General features: G+C 43.4%; 2 protein-coding genes across 2 annotated transcripts in view; one reads left to right on the top strand and one right to left on the bottom strand.

Moving 5' to 3' along the window:
- Brca2 (BRCA2 DNA repair associated) overlaps positions 1–3,737 on the bottom strand; it is a 44,006-nt gene extending 40,269 nt beyond the window's left edge. The window contains exons 1-2 of the mRNA XM_028779741.1: positions 3,625–3,737; positions 3,243–3,347 (exon numbers count right to left, since the gene is read on the bottom strand). Of these exons, the coding sequence (XP_028635574.1) occupies positions 3,243–3,309 (67 nt within the window). The 5' untranslated portion in view covers positions 3,310–3,347; positions 3,625–3,737. The remainder of the gene's footprint in view (positions 1–3,242; positions 3,348–3,624) is intronic.
- A 4,915-nt stretch (positions 3,738–8,652) lies between these two features.
- On the top strand, positions 8,653–18,962 carry Zar1l (zygote arrest 1 like). Its single transcript, XM_028779707.1, has 4 exons — positions 8,653–9,231; positions 9,741–9,833; positions 12,606–12,680; positions 18,816–18,962. Exons 1-4 carry the CDS (start codon positions 8,653–8,655, stop codon positions 18,948–18,950), a joined length of 882 nt encoding a protein of 293 aa, XP_028635540.1. The 3' UTR covers positions 18,951–18,962.
- The last annotated feature ends 1,913 nt before the right edge of the window (positions 18,963–20,875 follow it).

The following is a 20,875-nucleotide window of genomic DNA, read 5'->3' as shown; positions in this document are numbered from 1 at the left end:
CTCACCTGCTAGTCCAGCTTTCAGTAGGTCTGAGACAGGGGGACTACAGTTTTGAAGACCTTCCAGGCAACACACTGAGATCTTCATTTCAAAACATAAAACAGTGCAGCAAGATGGCCTGGCAGGTAAAGGTGCTTACCAGCACAGCTGATGACCTCAGTCTATTACTAGGGGCCACATGGTGGAAGTAGAGAACTGACTCTCGAAGGCTGTCCTCTAACCGACCCACCACCCTGTCCCCACCACAAAATAAATCAAGATATATAAATGATAAAGCAAACTAATACTAAACAAAAGGAACCTGAAACGTTGACCAGCTGGGCATGGTGGTGCACAACTGCAATCCTAGCACTTGAAGATTGAGGCAGGAAGATCTCAAGTTTGAGGCTGGCCTGGGCTACAAAAAGATATCATTTGGGTATGACATTACAACTTATGATTCTAGTATTTGGGAGGCTCCAGAAGGAGGACTGTATAAGTTTCAGGCTGGCTCGCCTATGTAGTTAGACCCTATCTTAAAAACTAATCAAGAAGCCGGGCAGTGGTGGCAGGCAGATTTCTGAGATCGAGGCCAGCCTGGTCTACAGAGTGAGTTCCAGGACAGCCAGGGCTACACAGAGAAACCCTGTGTCGAAAAACCAAAAAAAAAAAAAAAAAAACCAAGAAAGGGGAGGGAAGAAGAGGAAGTGGGGGAGAGAGAGAGAAGGACAGAGAAGGAGGGAAGGAAAGAGGAAGAAGGGAGAGAACAAGTTCCAGAACAGCCAAGGATATACAGAGAAACCCTATGTCAAAGAAGACCAAAAAACAAAAGACTTCATAATCTAGCACATATTAAATACAGAAAACAAAAATAAGACAAAAATGAATAAAAGAAATAGAAAGAGAAAAAAACAAACAAGAATTCTGACCGCTAATTACTTAAAGGCTTATTAAGCAAGATTATCAGTCTACTCTTTTGAAAGGGCACTAACGTTTGTATTTCACAAAACTTAAGGAGATAGAATTTATGTATATTACCTTTCTAACTTTCTTTCTTCCTTCCTTCCTCCCTTTATTTATTTTATGTATGTGAGTACACTGTTGCTGTCTTCAGACACACCAGAAGAGCATCAGATCCCATTACAGATGCTTGTGAGCCACCATGTGGTTGCTGGGAATTGAACTCAGAACCTGTGGAACAGCAGTCAGTGCTCTTAACTGCTGAGCCATCTCTCCACTCCCCTAACTTTCTTAATAATACTCATAATTTAGAATTAAAAAAAAAACATTCATAGTAAGCATGAACTCCATAGATAAAACTGAAATGATTATCTTTGAGTGTGGGGCAGAGAATCTCTTTCAAATAGACATGAGAAAGATTCTTACATGGCAACAAATGTCAAACAGGACCCACCCACCCTACACAGCTGTTACCCATGGTGCAGGGAGGTTCGATACATTTTCATAATTAGAACATGGTATCCTTTGCCCTTTCCTCAATGTACAACAAGGAATGAGGTATGTAAACACCTGGTGCATCTACATGACAGAATGCAGTGGACCCAACTTCACTAGCACTTAACATTTCCTACCAACCCAAAGCAACTCACTAAGTAAAGACTAGCAGTATAAAGCTTAGGTTCCAATCTTATTACTACCGTGTATCTGATGCATGTGGGTGTGCACATGCCAGTGTACAGTCAGAGTGGCTTCGGTCTTTCTACCTTCATGTGGCTTTTGGCTTACAAACTGGTCATCAGACCTATGTAGCACACACCTTTACCCGTTAAACCACCTAATGGGACCAAGCTTAACAGAGCTGTGAATAGAACGTGCACTTTTCACAGAAGGGCATCTTTTCCTTGGAAGGACTGCCAGACAAACCAAGTGTTCTCATGTGGAGAGTCTGGTAGACATTTTCTCAAGAATTAAGTGAGCTTTTCATAGTAAAGACAAAAGTTTGTTGCTTATGATGCAATGTGAGCTTTCAAAATAAAATCAACAATTTCTAGGGACTCACAGTAGGTGACTTCTTCCAAACTTCTTAAACGTATCTGATCAGGTCAGTTATAATATTAATGGATGTGATCTTTTTCATTCGTTGTCAGTACTTACTTACAATATCTAATTCAGAACCTGCTGTGGCTGTTCACACTGCAATTCCAGTACTCAGGATGATCTACATAGCAAGTTGTAAATCAGTCATGGTTACAGACTAAGATGATGACGTCATGTAACAAAGAAAACTAGGGTTAGAGGGATGACTCAGTAGTTAAGAATGTCTAACTGCTCTTGCAGAAGACCCAAATTCAGAATAGCACCCATATCGTGTAGCTCACAACCACCTGTAACTCCAGCTCCAGGGGATCTGATCCAGCCCTCTTCCGACCTCTGTAGGGGCCTATATACACAGAGCATATACACACACTCACACAGTTTAAAATAAATCATAAAAGAGGGTTATGCTTCCGATTGGCTGGTAGCAGTTTCAAAACAGTTCTTTCCACTGGAAGCCAAAGGGTTAATTTCCCATCTATTTACGTATTCTACATCACCTGACTGACCAGGAAAAGATTATGTTAACTAGAACTGACTCCACAAGCTGTTTACAGCACAAAGAAAACTGTCAAGTACTGAGTTATTTTACTTTTCAATTTAGACACAGTCTCATGTGTCCCTTACTGGCCTTGAGCTCACTGTGTGGCTGAGGATAACCTTTAACTCCCAATCCTCCTGCCTCTACCTCCCAAACAGTGAGATTATAGGAATCAGCTAAAGCCTGGTTAATCCATGCTGAAGAACAAATCCAGAAACCAGGGTCACTCCCACCCCTCGTTTTTGTTTTGTTTGTTTGGGTTTTTTTTTTTTTTTTTTTTTTTTTGCGTGTGTGTTCTGTTTTTTAATTAGGTTTAAGCTCTGTGGCTCCTGCCATCCAGGAATTCCCTATGTAGTACAAGCTGGTCTTGAACTCATTAAATCCACCTGGCTTCTGCCTCACCTTCCATAGGATTATAAATGTGTGCCATCAAACCTAGCTCAAGTAAATTTTTGTTTTTCTGAGACAGAGGCTCTCTATAAAGCCCTGGCTGTGCTTTATCTCTTTAGACTACGTTGGCCTCAAACTCAGAGAAGTCCACCTGCCTCTCTCTCCCAAGTGCTGAGGTTTTTGTTTGTTTTTAAAGCAAGCATCCACCATGATTTACTTTATTGAAAATATTTTTTGATAGGACTTATTTACCAAGTTTTATAAAAATCCTCAATACCTGCCGTGCTGCATCTCGCCTTAAAAACTTCCCAAAAAGTTGGTCTCCTTTTATAGTCAACGGGCATTTTCTCTACAGTATTTCTCCGAGGCTTGGTAAAGAAGTCTGCAAAAGAGAAAGTAACATACACTTCACAGGCCTGCTCTCGTGACAGATAAAACCAGAATCGCTGGTAAGCTTGTAAGTTCCAACGGAACTACCTTAGGCTCATCTTTTGGGACAAGAAAAGAACTTATCATGAAGATGAGGAGAGTTTATATAATTGTGCTTCGAACCAAGTGGCTCATAGCACCCGAAAGTAGATAAGGTGGGGGCCAATAACAAGAAAAACCTAACGGTATTTCAAATTATTCACGTCTAATTACGGAGCTGAGACACACACGTTAGGTAATCCAGCAACTGCAGAATGGAGCGGCTACTGCGGACTCTGGGGACGCGCCAGATCCCTCCGGGAGGACGCCGGCGGGCTGCAAGGAGCTGGGAGGCGGAATCCGCTCCGGGCTGAGGTGGAGCTAGTGGCGGCCGTGAAGGAGGTCGAGGGGCTCCTCCGAGATGTCCGTCGTGTCCCTCACGGCCCCACAACCTCGGAGCGCGCGCCCACAACACCTGGCCCCACTGACCCGCTCCGCCTGCGCTCGCTGACTGACGGCGCCGCCTCACTTCTCACGCTCCCGCGAAAAGCCCGCTCTCTGCCCTTGACGTCATGACTACGCGACGGGTACGCAGCGCGAGCGCCGCCCGGAAGTCAGGGAGCGGCTCCTTCTGTCGCTGTTCCCGGCTGGAGTTAGCTCGCCCATCCGCAGCGGAATTCCTTTCTTCCCCTCGGGTTCACATTTGTCTCAGGCGCCCTAGGGACACGGGGTGTGTGTGTGTGTGTGTGTGTGTGTGTGTGTGTGTGTGTGTGTGTGGTGTGTGTGTGTGTGTGTGTGTGTGTGTGTCTTTTGTGGTTTCTTCTCTCCTCGATGTGGGTTAACTTTTCTTTATAGTTTATAGTTTCTTTGTGTGTGTGTGTGGTGTGTGGTGTGTGTGTCTTTTGTGGTTTCTTCTCTCCTCGATGTGGGTTAACATTTTCTTTATAGTTTATAGTTTCTTTTCCTATATCCTCCGGGTCTAATTAGATGCTCGTATCCTTGGCGTTCTGTTTACTTTAATCTCACGGACCCTGAAGATAGACTTTGAAAGGATTCGTTCTATCTCTACCCTCTTCCCAATGTCTCCACATTAAATAAGTCTTTCAGCTTTTCAGTTTTAATTTGGCTCCCTTAATTGTCTTATTGAGGACGGGTGGTACGACCAGGACCCCCCCCCCCCAAGTTCTCTCTTTCCCTGTCCTTCCCCCGCCCCCTTCTGTATCTCTCCCCCTCCCTCTCATCCTCTGTTTCTCCCTCTCTCCGTCTCCCTCCCCGTTTCTCTCTCTCTCTCTCTCTCTCTCTCTCTCTCTCTCTCTCTCTCTCTCTCTCTTTCTCTCTCTCGTTAAATAACAGTCCTGCAATATTAGTTTTGCAGGCCTAGGTCGTACAATTTTATGATACTATCACCATGTTTCCTGACTTTCCCAGAAACTGACCTAGAAAACTGAAACATTATTATCTGTCCCTGAATTTACTTGGTAACAAGCCCAGTTCATGGCTTACTGTGGGTTTGTAGTTTGAACTTTAGAAAGCCCTCAATTGGATTCAACAAGAGATCTTAGGGACCTTGCTGCCTCCAGAACATGCTTAAGCAGTAAAAAGGTCATCTTGGATTAGAAAAACTATGGCCTGGGGTTGGGGAGTCTGGCTCAATAGTACAGATTTTGCATGTCCCTGGGTTAAATACTCAACACCATAATAAAGACAACTGAGAAAAGTCCGCTTGGTTTATTGGTATCAATTTTGTCTGGTAATCAGTAATCCCTTGTTTTAGCAAGAAGTATCACTAATGTAAAAAAATACTAAAACTTTTGATGTAGGTCTACTTGGCAAAGAAGAGACTTGTGGTATTATCTAGTAATAAACTATTGCTTATTGAGTGTTTCTAACAATACTATGAAGTGCTTAGTATTGCTCAATGGGTAAAAACTCATCAGGTCATTAACTAGCCTGGTATAAGTTCTAAATTTGGGTTCAAATCCATCTGGCTTTATAAACTTGTAAAATGGGGTGGTGGTGGCACATGCCTTTACCAGCACTTGGGAGGCAGAGGCAGAGGCAGGCAGATCTCTATGAGTTTGAGGCTAGCCTGGTCTACAGAATGAGTTTCAGGATGGCCATGGCTATACAGAGAAACCCTGTCTTGGGAAAGAAATAGTGGAGACTGGAGAGACAGCTGAACAGTTAAAAGCACTGGCTGCTCTTCCAGAGGTCCTAATTCAGTTGCCAGCACCCTCATGATGAATTACAACCATCTGTAATGGGATCTGATGCCTTCTCCTAGTGTGCAGATGTACATGCAGACAAAGCACTCATACAATAAAATGTACAATAATTTCTACTTGGAAAAGAAAAAAAAATAGGGCTGGAGAGATGGCTCAGTGATTAAGAGCACTCTTCAGGAGATCCTGAGTTCAATTCCCAGCAACCACATAGTGGCTCACAAGCATCTGTAATGGGATCCGATTCTCTCTTCTGGTGTGTCTGAAGACAGCTACAGTGTGCTCATATATTTAAAATAAATAACTCTTTAAAAAATTGAATTGCGGGCTGGTGAGATGGCTCAGCGGTTAAGAGCACTGACTGCTCTTCTAGAGGTCATGAGTTCAAATCCCAGCAACCACATGGTGGCTCACAACCATCTACAATGAGATCAATGCCCTCTTAAGGGTGTCTGAAGACAGCTACAGTGTACTTACATATAATAAATAAATAAATCTTTAAAAAAAAATTGAATTGCTTTCTTCTCTGGGGAAGTTGGAGGAGAAAGGTGTCTCACTAGTGTGGAATAATGAGAAGCTTTGACACATTTCACCTTCTGGAAGATGCTCAGTATCACACCCTCTTGGCCCTCAACAGCTCATGACTATGTTCCCTGTTCTTGGTAAAAGGCACTTCCCAACCACTTCATCGACTCTACTAGACTTTATATGATTTTAGATCAGCTGCTCAGATTGCTTACTACCAAGCATAATTGAATTCAAAGTCTCACAGTTAGTATAGTCAGACCCTTACATAGTTATAGGTGTGTGATAGAGAGTATCAAATCTATTCTAGCAAATCTGTAGGATGCAACACATACTGTGTGAATAAAAATCTCTAGGGAAAAAAAAGCTATGTCTACAAAGGTTGATTAAAACTCAGTAACTGCCAGACAGTGGTGGCGCACGCCTTTAATCCCGGCACTTGGGAGGCAGGGGCAGGCGGATTTCTGAGTTCGAGGCCAGCCTGGTCTACAGAGTGAGTTCCAGGACAGCCAGGGCTACACAGAGAAACCCTGTCTTGAAAAAAAAAAAAATCGAAAACAAAACAACAACAACAACAAAAAAAACCACCTCAGTAACTGTGAAGAGTTTGGAATGTTGTTGGTTGAGAACCCAATTGAAATTTATTGCCTGCTGTTATTAGGTTCCTAATAATGTATTCTTTACCCACCTAGGTGGTGTAGTACCTTAATCCTAACAAACATATTTTAAAAACCCAAACCTTTGGACTATATTAAGAAAACCATATGAAGCAAAGGTCCAAGAATGCTATCAAATAGCATCTGAGGCCTATAGCTGAGATTTCTCTTTGTCTGTCACCCATCTCTCTGATGTTTCCACCAATATATTTTTGAGTTTCGAGCCTTTAAAGGCTGCTCTGTCTCTCCAGCCCTGCCAATGCATTTTTTCAATGCCTGGATTTATGACTTTCTTTGTTCTGTTACTATAGATATGTCATAAAAACTGCCTCCACTTTGGAACACAGAATTTTGGGTAACCTAAATCTGTGGTTTGGGGCCATGATTACTCAAATTTGCCTCTGGATTCGACCCTGATTCCTTTCGAGATGAGAGCTGTGTTTTACAACAGTTACTATTTATAGTCATTGTCCTGTGCTGTAGACTTGGAATTTGCTCCTTTACGCCCCTTGACCAATCCCACCCCCTAATGGTAATTGTGTATTTGAGTTTCTTAGATTTTACATATGAGATCACATAATAAAATTTTTCCTGTATAGCTTATTGCACTTAACATAATGTCCTCTAGTTTCATCCAGAACAAAGAGAAACAAACAAACTAGGGTCTGGCTGTATAGCCAGGCTGGTCTTGAACTTGTAAGCCTCCTGCCTCAGCCTATCGGGTTCTGGGATTACAAGGCCTGTACCACCACAATGCTTTCTCTTTTTTGTTTAATGATGGATAACATTCCCATTTATATGGCAGTTTCTTTACTCATCTGCCATCTGATACGTAGGTTGCTTCCAGAGTTTGACTCTTGGATGAGTGTGAGGGCAGAATTTCTTAACTTGATTGATTTCACTTTCTTTGTGTATATGTACAAATAGTGGGATTGCTAGGTCAAGTGGTTGTTCTTTTTTTTTTTTTAAGATAGGACTGGAGAGCTGGCTCAGCGTTTGAGAGCACTAGCTGTTCTTCCAGAGGTCCTGAGTTCAATTCCCAGCAACCACACGGTGGCTTACAACCATCTATAGTGAAATCTTGGGTCCTCTTCTGGCAAGCAGGCATACATGCAGATGCTCATGCATTAAATAAAAAACTCTTTTTTAAAAAAGATATATTTATATAGTTTTAAAAAGTATGTGTGCATATGTCTGTCTATATGTGGGTCTATGTACATGAGTGTGGGTTACAGTCCGGAAGAGGATATCAGGTACCAGCTAGAATTACAGGTATTTGTCAGCCACTCAGAGGCTGGGAGCCAAAGTTGCTATGAGCACTTTGCACTCTTAACCACGGAGACATCTCTCCTGCCCTCCTATTTTTAATTCTTTTTTTTTAAGGGGGGGGTGGTTCAAGACTGTGTTTCTCTGTGTAGCCCTGGCTGTCCTGGAACTCACTCTGTAGACCAGGCTGGCCAACTCAGAGATTCACCTGCTTCTGCCTCCCAAGTGCTGGGATTAAAGGCTCCACCACAGCCCAGCCAATTTTTAATTGTTGACGAAGCACCGCGTTAGTTTCCACAATACCCATACTAATTTATATCCTCACCCACCAATACCAGATCAACAAAGTCCTCATCAAGAGAATAAATGAGTGGAATTATTAGTTAAAGCCTGAGTAAGGAAGTCAGAAATGAAAAACAACCTTGGGGGGAAAAAAGTGAGTGTTGCAGATGGAAAGGTTGTGGAAGCAATTAGTTGTCTCCTAGGTGACTTCAATTAGGGAGCTAAGGGGCTGCTCCCACCCTGGAATAAATGAAGAAACCTGGGTGAACCCAAACCAAATCTACAAAGAGGAAGAGGCAGCGGTAGGTAAGGGAGGAAGTTACACCCAATGGAGCGCCTTTTCCGTGTTCCCTGTGGCTATTGGACCACACAGCCTTTAACCTACCCTGGCCCCTGGACACACTGTCAACAGCAAAACTGGCCACAAAACAACATGGGAGCTCCCATTTTCCTAGACAGGCTTAGGGTACCAGCAAATGTCTCTCAGCCCTGTATGGACCCTTACAACAGGGGTCAGCTTCAAGCCTTTTCCACTCAGATGAACCCCAACCTGAGTCTATGGCTGTGCAAGGCCAACACCAAGGAGGTGGGTGTACAGGTGAGCCTTCGAGTGGAAAAGTCGGTGCAGTGCTCACTGGGGTCACAGACACTACACAGCAGCTCCCTCTCGGACAGAACCAGCTCCAGGAAGCCCACCGAAGCTTGGGGAATAGGCCGGAGAAGTTTGATCCAGCGATTCCAGGATGGGGAAAACAAGAAAAGCCAGGGGCTCACAGGACCTACAGAGGCCAATCAGCTGTTGCCACCAACATGGAGAGGGGCTAGTGACAAGCAGGAGAAAGTCCCACGGCTGAAGGAATTGGGGGAGGAATATGCCCCCAGCCCTCAGGACAGGAAGAGCAAGCAGGTACGTGCAAGCACAGTCAGAGTTCACTTGGGAAGCTCCGCTTTTAGCTGGCTTCTCTCTGCTCAGCCCCTCATCAGCAGAGCCCTCCTTCCTTCCGTTTCCAGAGCGGTAAGTGCTCCTTTAGTGAGGAAGGTGCAGTTCTTGAAGCATGTACTTTGTTTGCATGGTCTGGATGTTTTTCAAGTTTTGGTAAGGTAGGTGTGAAGCCTGACTTTAAAAAGTCCCGTCAGTATTCCTGGTGAAGACAAGGCGACAGTAAGCTTCTAGTGTGTGAAAGGCGAACCTAGATTTTTATTTTTGGAGCTGTTGCTGTTGCGGGGATGGACAGGAAACATCTGAGTGCTGCGAGCCTAGAAGCTACATTAACGGAGCTCTGTAGAGAATCGCTGAAAACAAGGTCCGGGAGGTAAATGCTGTTGCGTTAGGCCATCAATTAGGAAACTAGGCTCGAGACTTTTCCTCTCCCGACCCCCCGTTAATAAAAGACTTCCGTTCCTATTTATTTTCAGTTTTTGGAACCAAAATACGGCTATTTTCACTGTAAAGACTGTAAGACGAGATGGGAGAGTGCTTACGTATGGTGCATTGCAGGTACCAACAAGGTAAGCAAGCATGAGGGGCGGGGCATGCATGGGGGAGGGGCACCGAGTTCTGGAAGGTACAGGCGCTCCTTTTCAGGAACTTTTCAGGAAGGTACAGGAACTCCTTTTCACCTTTTCACTTTGGCATAGCCGCTGACAGGCATCGAGGATGGTTTTATATTGATATTTCCATTTGAATGTGAAAGTCAATTATTAAATAAATAAATTACCACCCGGGGTGGTCAGTATATAATCCTGCAACTGCCGCACTTGGGAGGGGAAGGATGGGGTTTGAGACCAGCTTAGGCTACATAAAAAGACCTTTACATGAAAGGAAAACAAAAGAAATAAAAAGGAAAGGAAAGAATATGACCGCCCCTAGGTATGGTGGAGGAGAAACTTTATTGTAGAAAAAAGAGAGACATACCCAGAGGCAGAGAAAAAACTGAGAGAGTCCAGAGTGGTCATCACTCTGAACCATGTGGGGAGCAAGGGAGAGGAAGGAAGAGAGGGAATCAACTCCAGCAGTCAAAAGACCAAAAGAACAATAGCAAAGGAGGGGTGAGTAACCAAACTGTCTGAATTATATAAGGAGGAACCTCTGGGGTAGGGGAAGCCCAGACCTGGGCTGAAGAGTTCAGGGTGTGCCAGCCTTACCCCGGTTAACCGGTGGGGACTGAGGGATGCTGGGAGAACCTGGAGGCCATGTCTGTTTTGTTTTATTAAATAGGCACCTCAGGCACTTGTTGCAGATTTGAAACTTAATATTACACATATATGAAAGACACAGAAGCAGTTGGGAGACAGAGGCAGCTAGATCTGTGAGTTCCAAGTCTCCAGAGTGAGTTCAGGGCAAGAGCTGTCTCAGGCCCCTGTCTCAGAACAATGGAAACCTCTGGAGTGTTTGGTAGAAGCTTAGTTTCAAAATCAAGCTTTCAAGTTGGGCCTGGTCATGCAGGTCCATAATTAGGTGACAGTTTGTGCCTTAAATACTGGATAAGCTTAATTTCCTACTTACATTTTTTTTTTTTTTGGTCAAAAGTAAATTTGGGTCTCCTCATCTACTCTAGAGATTTCTCCTATTTCTTTTTTTTTTTTTCTACCAACTTGGACTGTTCTGAGACTAAATCTTGACATTCTTTCTTGCTGACATTCTTTGAGTTTTTTGTTTTGTTTTGTTTTGGAGACAGAGTTTCTCTGTATGGCCCTGGCTGCCCTGGAACTCACTCTGTAGACCAGGCTGGCCTCAAACTCAGAAATCCACTTGCCTCTTGTTTCATTGTTTTTGCTTTTGTTTTTCTGTGACAGAGTCTCCCTAGGTAGCTAGCCCTGGCTGGCTTAGAACCCTCAGCTCCTTCCTACCAAGTGCTGGCATTAAAAGAACATGCCATCATACCTAAATATCCTAAGGTTATTTTAAGAGGTTCTGTCATCTCTGCAGATGTCAAGACATTAAACTCCTTCATAAAAACAAGTGATAATATCTTTTAAAATTATTATAAGGCAGCTGGGCAGTGGTGGCACACGCCTTTAATCCCAGCACTTGGGAGGCAGAGGCAGGTGAATTTCTGAGTTTGAGGCCAGCCTGGTCTACAGAGTGAGTTCCAGGACAGCCCGGGCTATATAGAGAAACCCTGTCTCGAAAAAACAAAAAAAAACAACAACAACAAAAAAAACAACCCAAAAAAAAGAAGGTTGAGAACCATTGCTTTAAGGTAAGAGAAAGGCCAGGCATGGTGGCACATGCTTTAAATGCCAATTCTTGGAGGCAGAGGCAAACCCATCTCTACAATTTTGAAGCCAGCTTGGCCTATATAGCAAGTTCCAGGTCAACCAGAGCTACACAGTGGAGACTCTTTCTCGGAAAAAGAAGGAAAACCAGACATGTTGCCAAGTAAACCAGGGAGAAAATGTCCACTAGACAATGTGCAAAACCTAGAAAGTAGATGAAACTGATGGGAAGCCACAAATAATTAAATTCAAGTGGGAAATCTAGACATTTCAGAGCAGAGGGAGAAATTGGTCCAGACAGTAGAGAAAAGTAATAACAGCAGTACTTTGAGTTTTATGTATGTTGCTGATCAGAACTAGCATAGAGTAAGAACTTTAGAAAAAGTAATGCTATCTCAGTTTACAAGTAAATGAAATGGAACACAGAGTGAGGGCAAGTGACTAATGGAACTCTCAGAGCCTAAAGCCTCAAGGTACTGGTATGGAGAATGGGCCCATCGTTGAAGAGGACTGGGGTTGAGTCCCAGCACCCACAGGAGGGCTCACGAAGACCTGTAACTTCTGTGTGAAGGGATCCAGCACCCTCTTCTGGTCTCTGTGGGCAATGTGTGCACATGGTGCATAGACATAACATGCTGCAAACAAAGAGGGGAAAAAACCCCACATGCACATGAGGAAAAAATGGGGAAAAATTAAAGATCCTTTAAGGTTAGAGGTTACACATAAGATAACCAAAGTAGAAAGTGAAGGAGCACATTGTGTCACTTGAGAACTGGGCCTGGGGTAGAGAGATGGCTCACAGTTAACTAGCACTCACTGCTCTCCCAGAGGTTCCCAGACCACATCATACTAACAACCATGTGTAACTCCAGTTCTAGGGGATACAACACCCCCTCTTCTGACCTCTGTGTGAACTGCATACACTCAGTGCACATGCATGCAAACACTCATCTCCAAACTTTTAAGTAAAAAAGAAAAATAAGCAAGTTACTATAAAAGAACGGGGACCTGAGAAATGTATGCATATATCAGCTTGTATTAAAAAGGCTAATTTCTCTTTAGGTTTATTTCAAACAGCTCTGTAGAAAGTGTCAGAAGAATTTTAACCCTTACCGAGTAGAAGCAATCCAATGTCAGGTAAGCATACAGAATGTTTTGTCTGTCTTGTTTCCATTTGTGTACCTGAAGCCTCTATCACAAAGGGTTTGGATCTTACAGAGCCTAGGTCTTGTCATGGGCATACTCGATTTTCCTTCCTTCCTTCCTTCCTTCCTTCCTTCCTTCCTTCCTTCCTTCCTCCCTCCCTCCCTCCCTCCCTCCCTCCCTCCCTTCCTTCCTTCCTTCCTTCCTTCCTTCTTTCCTTCCCTCTTTTCTTTCTTTCTCTTTCTTTTTTTCCCTTTTTTTGACTTATTTATTTTATGTATATGAGTACACTGTTGCTGTCTTCAGACACACCAGAAGAGGCCATCAAATCCCATTACAGATGGTTGTGAGCTACCATGTGGTTGCTGGGAATTGAACTCAGGACCTCTGGAAGAGAAGCCAGTGCTCTTAACCACTGAGCCATCTTTCCAGCTCCATAGGTTTTTCTGTATGTATGAGAGCTTAGAATTATTTTAGGAAAGGAATAAAGGCATAAATTCTGCTAATATTTTTGGAGAGAAAAATCGAGAAGATCCACTATTTTAAGTTTCCTTATGCCAGACTTGAACCATTCTGACTATAATCTTGTGACCCTGGGAAGTAGCAGGTTCAGGAGCTCAAGGCTAGGCTGGTTTTCTTGTCTCAAAAACCAAAACAAAGCAGAAAGCAAACTGCCTTCTTCAGGGTGTCTTCAGAATGTCATCCTTTTGATGGGTAACTGTAACATTTTTGTTAAGTTCTGAAAGCTGGTGTGTTTTGCACATTGTTTCCAGTGGCATGGCTTAAGCTTTGTGAAGATGTTGTTCCCAGGATGCTCAGTTCAAGAGAGATAAGATAGGTTGTCAGAGGTCAGATGTATAGGTTAAATCATGACTGGATTTCTCAGTGTCTCAACGTTTGGAAAGTCTCTGTGTTAGATAAAGTTTTGACTTTCCATTGCTTTGTTAGTTTGTTTTTGAGTTTGGGTGTGGGGCCATGTGGAGTCTGAAACTGTGGAGAGGAAAACTGTCTTTAAACTTGGTTACAAAGATCAACTTAAATGACTTTTGTAGTCAAGAGGATTTTTGTGGGATGCAGAGATGGCATCCCACTCCTGCTGCTCTTCCAGAGAAGCTGAATTTGTTCTTAGCACCCACATTAAGTGCCTTGCAACTGCCTGTTACTCTAGATTAAGGGTGTCCCCTGGCTTCTTCTGGCTTACATGAACACCTCATGTGTGTGTGTGTGTGTGTGTGTGCATGCATATACATATATACAGATTCCATACATAAATAAATACACATAAATAAAATTAAGAGAGTGATATATATTTACTGTGAGGGGAGAATATACTAGGGATTGAATCTAGGGTCTTGTGCAAACCAGACAAGATCTCCACAGAGAGCTACCTCATCTCAAGAACTGTTTGTTTGTTTGTTTTTTTGTTTGTTTTTCGAGACAGAGTTTCTCTGTGTAGTCCTGGCTGTCCTGGAACTCACTCTGTAGACCAGGCTGGCCTCAAACTCAGAAATCTGCCTGCCTCTGCCTCCCAAGTGCTGGGATTAAAGGCCTGCGCCACCACTGCCCTGCTTATTTGTTTTGTTTTTTAATAAATTTATTTTTAGACTCCTTCACTTACAATATATTCTTTTTTGGTTGACCTCTAGGGTTGGAGGTGGGTAGATCATGCCCAAGGCAACAGTAGAGATAGTTTTTTCTCTCTATTCCCCCTCCCCAATACACACATACACTATAGGGTTGTGTGTGGTGGGGCTGGTTACCACATCAAAAGTTTTTAAATGAAGTGAAATGATCTGGTGACAGAATGGTTACAAGAAATTCATAAAAACAAGAATTGTCAGCAATATGTAATTGAAAATACTAAAAGAAAAACATTTTCCCTCTTTGGTTCTTATAGTAAGAAGATGTATGGAAGTTACTGATATTGATATGCGTGCAGGCATATGCGTGTATGCATGCGTGTGTGTGTGTGTGTGTGTGTGTGTGTGTGTATTGGACCAAGACACACTGATCTCAGTGACTTACTTCTCGGGAGAAGTAGAAGACTCAGAGCTTACTCTGTCTTGATGGCATAGAGATTGGTAGCACTGTAGACTACTCCAGAAGATTCAGACCTATGAGAAGACAGTAGGCTTAAGTAGTTAGATACAAAGGGCTGGAGGGGTTTCCTGTGGTTAAGGGTGCTTTACTGTTCTTGCAGAGGACCCAGGTTCAGTTCCTAGCACTCATAGTGAGCAACTCATAACCATCTGTAACCCCAGTTCCAGAGGATCAGAAGCTTCTGGCCTCTTCCACATGTTCCTGAACACATATGGTGCATATGAACTTACATAGGCACACATGCAAAAAACAAATATATATTAACAATTTAAATATTAGATGCATAAAGATTTTTTAAAAAACTTTTTTTGGGGGTGAGGGGTGGGCAGAGTCTCTCTGGCTGTCCTGGAACTCACTATATAGACTAGGCTGGCTGGCTTTGAACTCTCAGAGATCCTCCCTTATTTTGGCGGAAGAGGACATTGGTTTTATTGTTTGTCTTTTTGTTTGTTTGTTTTGGTCTCAGCATAGCTCTGGCTATCCTGGAACTCACTATGTAGACCAGGCCTTGAACCTAGAGATCTGCCTACCTCTGCCTCCCAAGTGTTAGGATCAAAGGTGTGTGCCACCACTACTAACATAAGAATTCTTAATGGTTACAAGATCACATATGAAATTTTACAATTAGTAGCAAACACTGACAGCTTTAGGTCCTCAGACTGGTGTTTCCTGGGCTGAGTGGCAAGAACTTGTCTGCTTTATCCAAATGCATTTACTTCAACTCTTTTTTTTTGTTTTGTTTTGTTTTTGTTTTTTGAGATAGGGTTTCTCTGTGTAGCCCTGGCTGTCCTGGAATTCACTCTGTAGACTAGGCTGGCCTTGAACTCAGAAATCCGCCTGCCTCTGCCTCCTAAGTGCTGGGATTACAGGCGTGTGCCACCACTGCCAGGCCACATCAACTCTTACACAGACATTTTTCTTGGAATTTTCTGAATGGTACAGTTTTCAACTGTACTATAATAATGGTGACTGTAGACGCTGGGAAAAGTGTATGAGGTCAGAGGACAGCCTCTCCTTCTTTCCCTCTCCCATCTGCTGAGCCATCTCAACGCCCATTTCTAGTTATTAGCTCAATTGCTTCTAATCTTTTGTTAAATGGGTCATTGAAACGACTTGCATTTTTCTCTCCTTGAATTTTTACTTAAAATTAACTTTGATCAGGGTGTGGTGGCTCATTAATTTATTCCCAGAACTAATCTAAGCACCAGGAGCAAAGACAGGTGGATCCCTGGTTTAACTCAGCCAGGGATACCTAGAGACCTCATCTCAAAAACAAAGCAAACCAATAAAAACCAAAACCAAACAACAACAACAAAATAATAAAAAAAAACCTTTGAAATCTTTCTTGGAAATATTAGTCTCTTCCTCCAACACACTGAGCATTGCTGTTCATTGAATTTTGAGATTGTCTCACCCCATAATCCAAGCCAGCCTGGAATTCATTATATAGCCAGAATTGGCCTTGAGTTCATGGAAATTCTCCTGCCTCAGAAGCTCAAGTGTTGGATTAGAGGTATGAGCTACCATGCCTAGCAGAGATAGTTGTTTTTATGCGATTTTAAAAAATTGTTTGCTTGAGGTGTTTTTTTTTTTTTTTTTTTAAATAATGTCCTGGCTGGCCTGGGATTGAATCTGCCAGCTCTGCCTCCTGGGATTGAAGGCATGCACTGTTATGCCCAGTTTAAGTAGAGTTCTTTGAAATTTGGTGTCTGATGAATCCAATTTTAACCATTCATGGGCTGCGCGCTCTCTTGGTTTTCAAGTCTGCTGTTCTGTCTCTTCATATGCCTAGTTATTTTTGATTCTCTGTTAGGTTGCATATGACAATCCCTAGTGATAAGTTATGGCTTAGGGCAGTATCTTCTTCCAGAGAGATTTTCGGCCTGCTTATAACAAGCCGATAGATACAGTAGCAATTTCAAGCCACCTTTATTTTCCAGTCATGTCTGTTCTCTTTTTTTTTTAAAACAGATATGAATATCTGTGAAAGCAGGCTTAGTTCTGGTCAATCCTTAGTCATTAGGTAGAGCCCTGGGGTCCCAAGGCCATCTCTGAGCTGTTGGTGGGGGCTCTTTCACCATGATATACCCCTTGGCCACATCCGTCTGTTCATCTCCTTTTCAGCTTCCTATCCTCCTTCACCTCATCCAGAATTAACAGGAACAGTTCTGCAAGGTACCTCCCGCTCCTTGGTGATAGATATATAATATATGCTATCATATATATATATATATATATATATATATATCCTACAGAGTATAAATTGTACTGTAATAAATTACAGTACTGTAAAAGACCTGTGATGAGATAACATATCCCCAACATCTAGAAAGTTCCAGAACTTGATGAGGCCTTTTGTTGTTGTTGTAGTTGTTGATAAGAGTCTCACTATGTATCCCTGGCTGTCCTGGAACTCACTCTGGAGATCAGGTTGGCCTTCAATCTGGATCCACTTGCCTCTCCCTCCTGAGTGCTGGGATTAAAGGCATGTGCCACCACCATCTCTGGGTTTTAAAGTGGATTTATTTTTATCTTATGTGTGTGCATGTTTTGCCTGCAGGTATGAATGCACACCATGTATGACTGTAGCTACCAAGGCTAGAAAGGGGAACTGGAGTTACAGTCTGTTGTGAGCCACCGTGTAGCTGCTGCGCATCAAACCCGGGTCCTCTGCAAGGGTGATATAAGCTCTTAACCCCTAAGCCATCTTGTCATTTCCCCTTAGATCTTATTGACCTTTTAAGTTCTTCTGTATAGATTGGGGACTATAAACCAATTTAAGGCTTTTATTTTCTTCTTTTTTTGAAGCAGTCCCTAAGTTAGGTTCACTTACATCCCTGTGTTTTCTCTTTAATTCCCTGGCTGTTCTCCAGCCTTTCAGCAACTAGTCTAGGTTCAGTTGTCCGAGCTGCCCAGGCTTTCTAAGTGTTACCTGATCTACTATAGCAAGAAGTAGAAATCCAGCTTTAGAGCAAGCTCATTTGGTTGCCTTTTTCTTTCTTAAGAAAGAAAGGGGGGAAACTCAGTAAGTTATCTGTGCAAGGTACTTAGAACAGTGCCAGGCAAACAGGGACCCCCATCCTAAAATTAATTTGTAAGGAAGGATGCCTCTCTACTAGGGAAGGGAGGATGTGACTGTTGTCTGATGTTTAGCACATTGAACTGAAGCTTCCTGTTTGGAGAATGCAAGTCCTATCTTTCCACAGTCTTCAGAAAGTAGACCTTGCCTTATTCTTCGGGCCTCCCAGCCATATGTGGATGGTGGAACGGTGTGCATCTAAGGTTGGCCCTGACCAGGAAGGTGTACCAGGATCTTTTGGATGGGCTCTTAGCTGAAAGGCATGGCTTTAAATATTAGTGAGGATGGTGTATATCTGGGAAGAAAATGATTTAGCTTCCTGGACCAGTATCATAGTCAGCAGGCAAAGGTGCTTGATGCCAACCCTGATCTGACTGGATTGCCAGGCCCCCACACGATGGAAGGAAGAACCTAGCCGTCTTCTGACCTCCACAAGTCATACCACACACCCCCACACACTCAATAAATACATGTGAAAACCAATGAATAAATACACTTGTAGGTTATACACAATGTTTACCCGATGCAAATGAACTTAGCTTCCTCAGGAGACTTTTGTTCTTCCTAATTGTAACAACAGTCTAAATGGTGTCCAGTCTTTGACAGTATGACCTCTGGTTGAGACCATAGTTAAATGATACCCATTCTGCCTCTCATCCCCACTGGCTACAGATACAGAAAACTACACACAGACACTTTAAGAAGCCCCTTCCTCATATTTTACTATTGTCCTGGGTGGCATGCCAATACCCTCTTGACCAACTTCTGTGATCAAGTATTCAGGTGGCATTTGAAGGGAGATGGGCTGTTTTGTACATCTGGGAAACCACCTTGTAGAACTTGGAGAAAGACACAGCTATGGGGGAAGGGAGTGGGAAGGGTATTTTCAGTTGGGGACCAAGCTTGGAACATCAATTGATCATTTACTGTTTTAACTTTGCCTCCAAAAGACCTGCTTAAGATCCGGTTGTTCCCGTTCTCAAAAGAAAAGACACAATGATCTCCGGAGGCCACATCGTCAGGAGCTGTGTGGCCACTGCAAAGACAAGAAATTCTCCTGTAGTGTTTTCTTCGGCTTTAAATAAATCCTGTGACAGCGGGTGCCATTTCTGGCTTGTAGACTCGATGGTGGTGGTGTCCTCTGTGCAAGCTGGCACTGAATAAATAAAATAAGTACAGATAGAGCTGGAGAGATGGCTCAGTGCTTCAGAGCACTGGCTGCTCTTCCAACATTCTTGAGTTCAATTCCCAGCAACCACATGGTGGCTCACAACCATCTATAGTGGAGTCTGATGCCCTCTTCTGGCACACAGGTGTATGCCCCATGGGAGGAGCAACAGTGTCAACCGCCAGACATCCTGGAACTCCCAGGGACTGGACCACCAACCAAAGGGTACACATGGCTCCAACCATGTATGTGACAGAGGATGGCTTTGTTGGACATCAGGGGGAAGAGTGGCCCTTGGTCCTGTGGGGGTTCGATGTCCCAGTGTAGGGGAATGCCAGGGCAGGAAGGTGGGAGTGGGTGGGTAGGGGAGCACCCTCGTAGAGGCAGGGAGAGAGCGGGTGAGACAGACGGTTTCTGGAGGGGAGACCTGGAAAGGGAATAACATTTGAAATGTAAATAAAGAAAATATCCAATAAAAAATACATATAAACCAGACCATGAGAAACACATTAGTGGGCAATTCCTCTGTAAAAACATCAATATCATACTAGAAATGGTAACCAATGACAGAAATAAGGAAGAGAAAAAGTCACATGTGGTAACCCAGCCCTTGAGAGTCAGATGCTCCCAAGGTGGATCTGTTCAGGTTCAAGGCCAGCCTACTCTACATCGTGGTACTACACTGTCTCAAAAGGAGAAAGGCTGAGGAGGAGTGGTACACACCTTTAATCTCAGCACTAGGGAAGCAGAAGCAAGCCAGGCCTACAAAGTAAATTCCAGAACAACTGAGTGACCCCCAACATTTCCAAAAGAGAGGGAGGAGGGAGAGAGGAAGAAAAAAAGAAAGGGAGAATTTAAAATTACTTTTTTTTTTTTTTTGAGACAGGGTTTCTCTGTGTAGCTCTGGCTGTCCTGGAACTCACTCTGTAGACCAGACTGGCCTCGAACTCAGAAATCCACCTGCCTCTGCCTCCCAAGTACTGGGAATAAAGGTGTGTGCCACCACTGCCCGGCAGCCAATTTTTTTTTTTTTTTTTTTGGCGGGGGACAGAATTCCTGGCTCTGAAACTTGCTGTGTAAATCAGGCTGGCCCTAAACTTACAGTGCTCTATGTGGCTCTGCCTCCCTAGTGCTGGGATGTGACAAATTCTTACGAGTAGTATAGTCAGTAGGAATGCAGGTGCTACTCAGGGAGCAAGGTCCTTGCTTCCCACTCTCCATAATTATAGCACATATGGGACTAGTGCCTAGCACGTGTCAGACACTGTTGTAACTTACCACAACAGGCACTTAAGATTGGGCAATGATGGGGCACGCCTTTAATCCCAGAACTTGGGAGGCAGAGGCAGGCAGATTTCTGAGTTCAAGGCCAGCCTGGTCTACAGAGTGAGTTCCAGGACAGCCAGGACTACACAGAGAAACCCTGTCTTGGAAAGACCTAAAAAAAAAAAAAAAACAATAAAATAAATAAAACCAAGGCCTTGTGTTGACCCAGCTGGCCTCCATCTCCCTATAGAGTTGAGGACGACCTTGAACCCTTGACTGTCTAGGTTTCACCTGAATTGGTGGCCAGCCTAGGCTACCCAGTGAGGCCAGTCTGGGCTACCCAGGGAGACCTTGCCTCAGAACAGACAAAACAACAACAAAACCCCACTGGCCTATGCGGCACATCTAAAGACTTGGGTTATATGAACATTGAATCCCTCTGTTGGTAGCTGGGATGTTCTCATAGAAAAGAGAGAGCATTCAAAATCTTGCCTGCTTGGACTGAGCTTATAGCTTCATATGCACACGACTCTGGCTTCAATCTCGGTACTTCTAAAACATGTCCCTGTGTAACTG

The sequence above is a fragment of the Grammomys surdaster genome, unplaced genomic scaffold, assembly GCF_004785775.1.
Source record: "Grammomys surdaster isolate TR1022 unplaced genomic scaffold, NIH_TR_1.0 362, whole genome shotgun sequence".
Classification (NCBI taxonomy): Eukaryota; Metazoa; Chordata; class Mammalia; order Rodentia; family Muridae; genus Grammomys; species Grammomys surdaster.
This window is presented reverse-complemented; position numbering and strand designations above follow the sequence as displayed.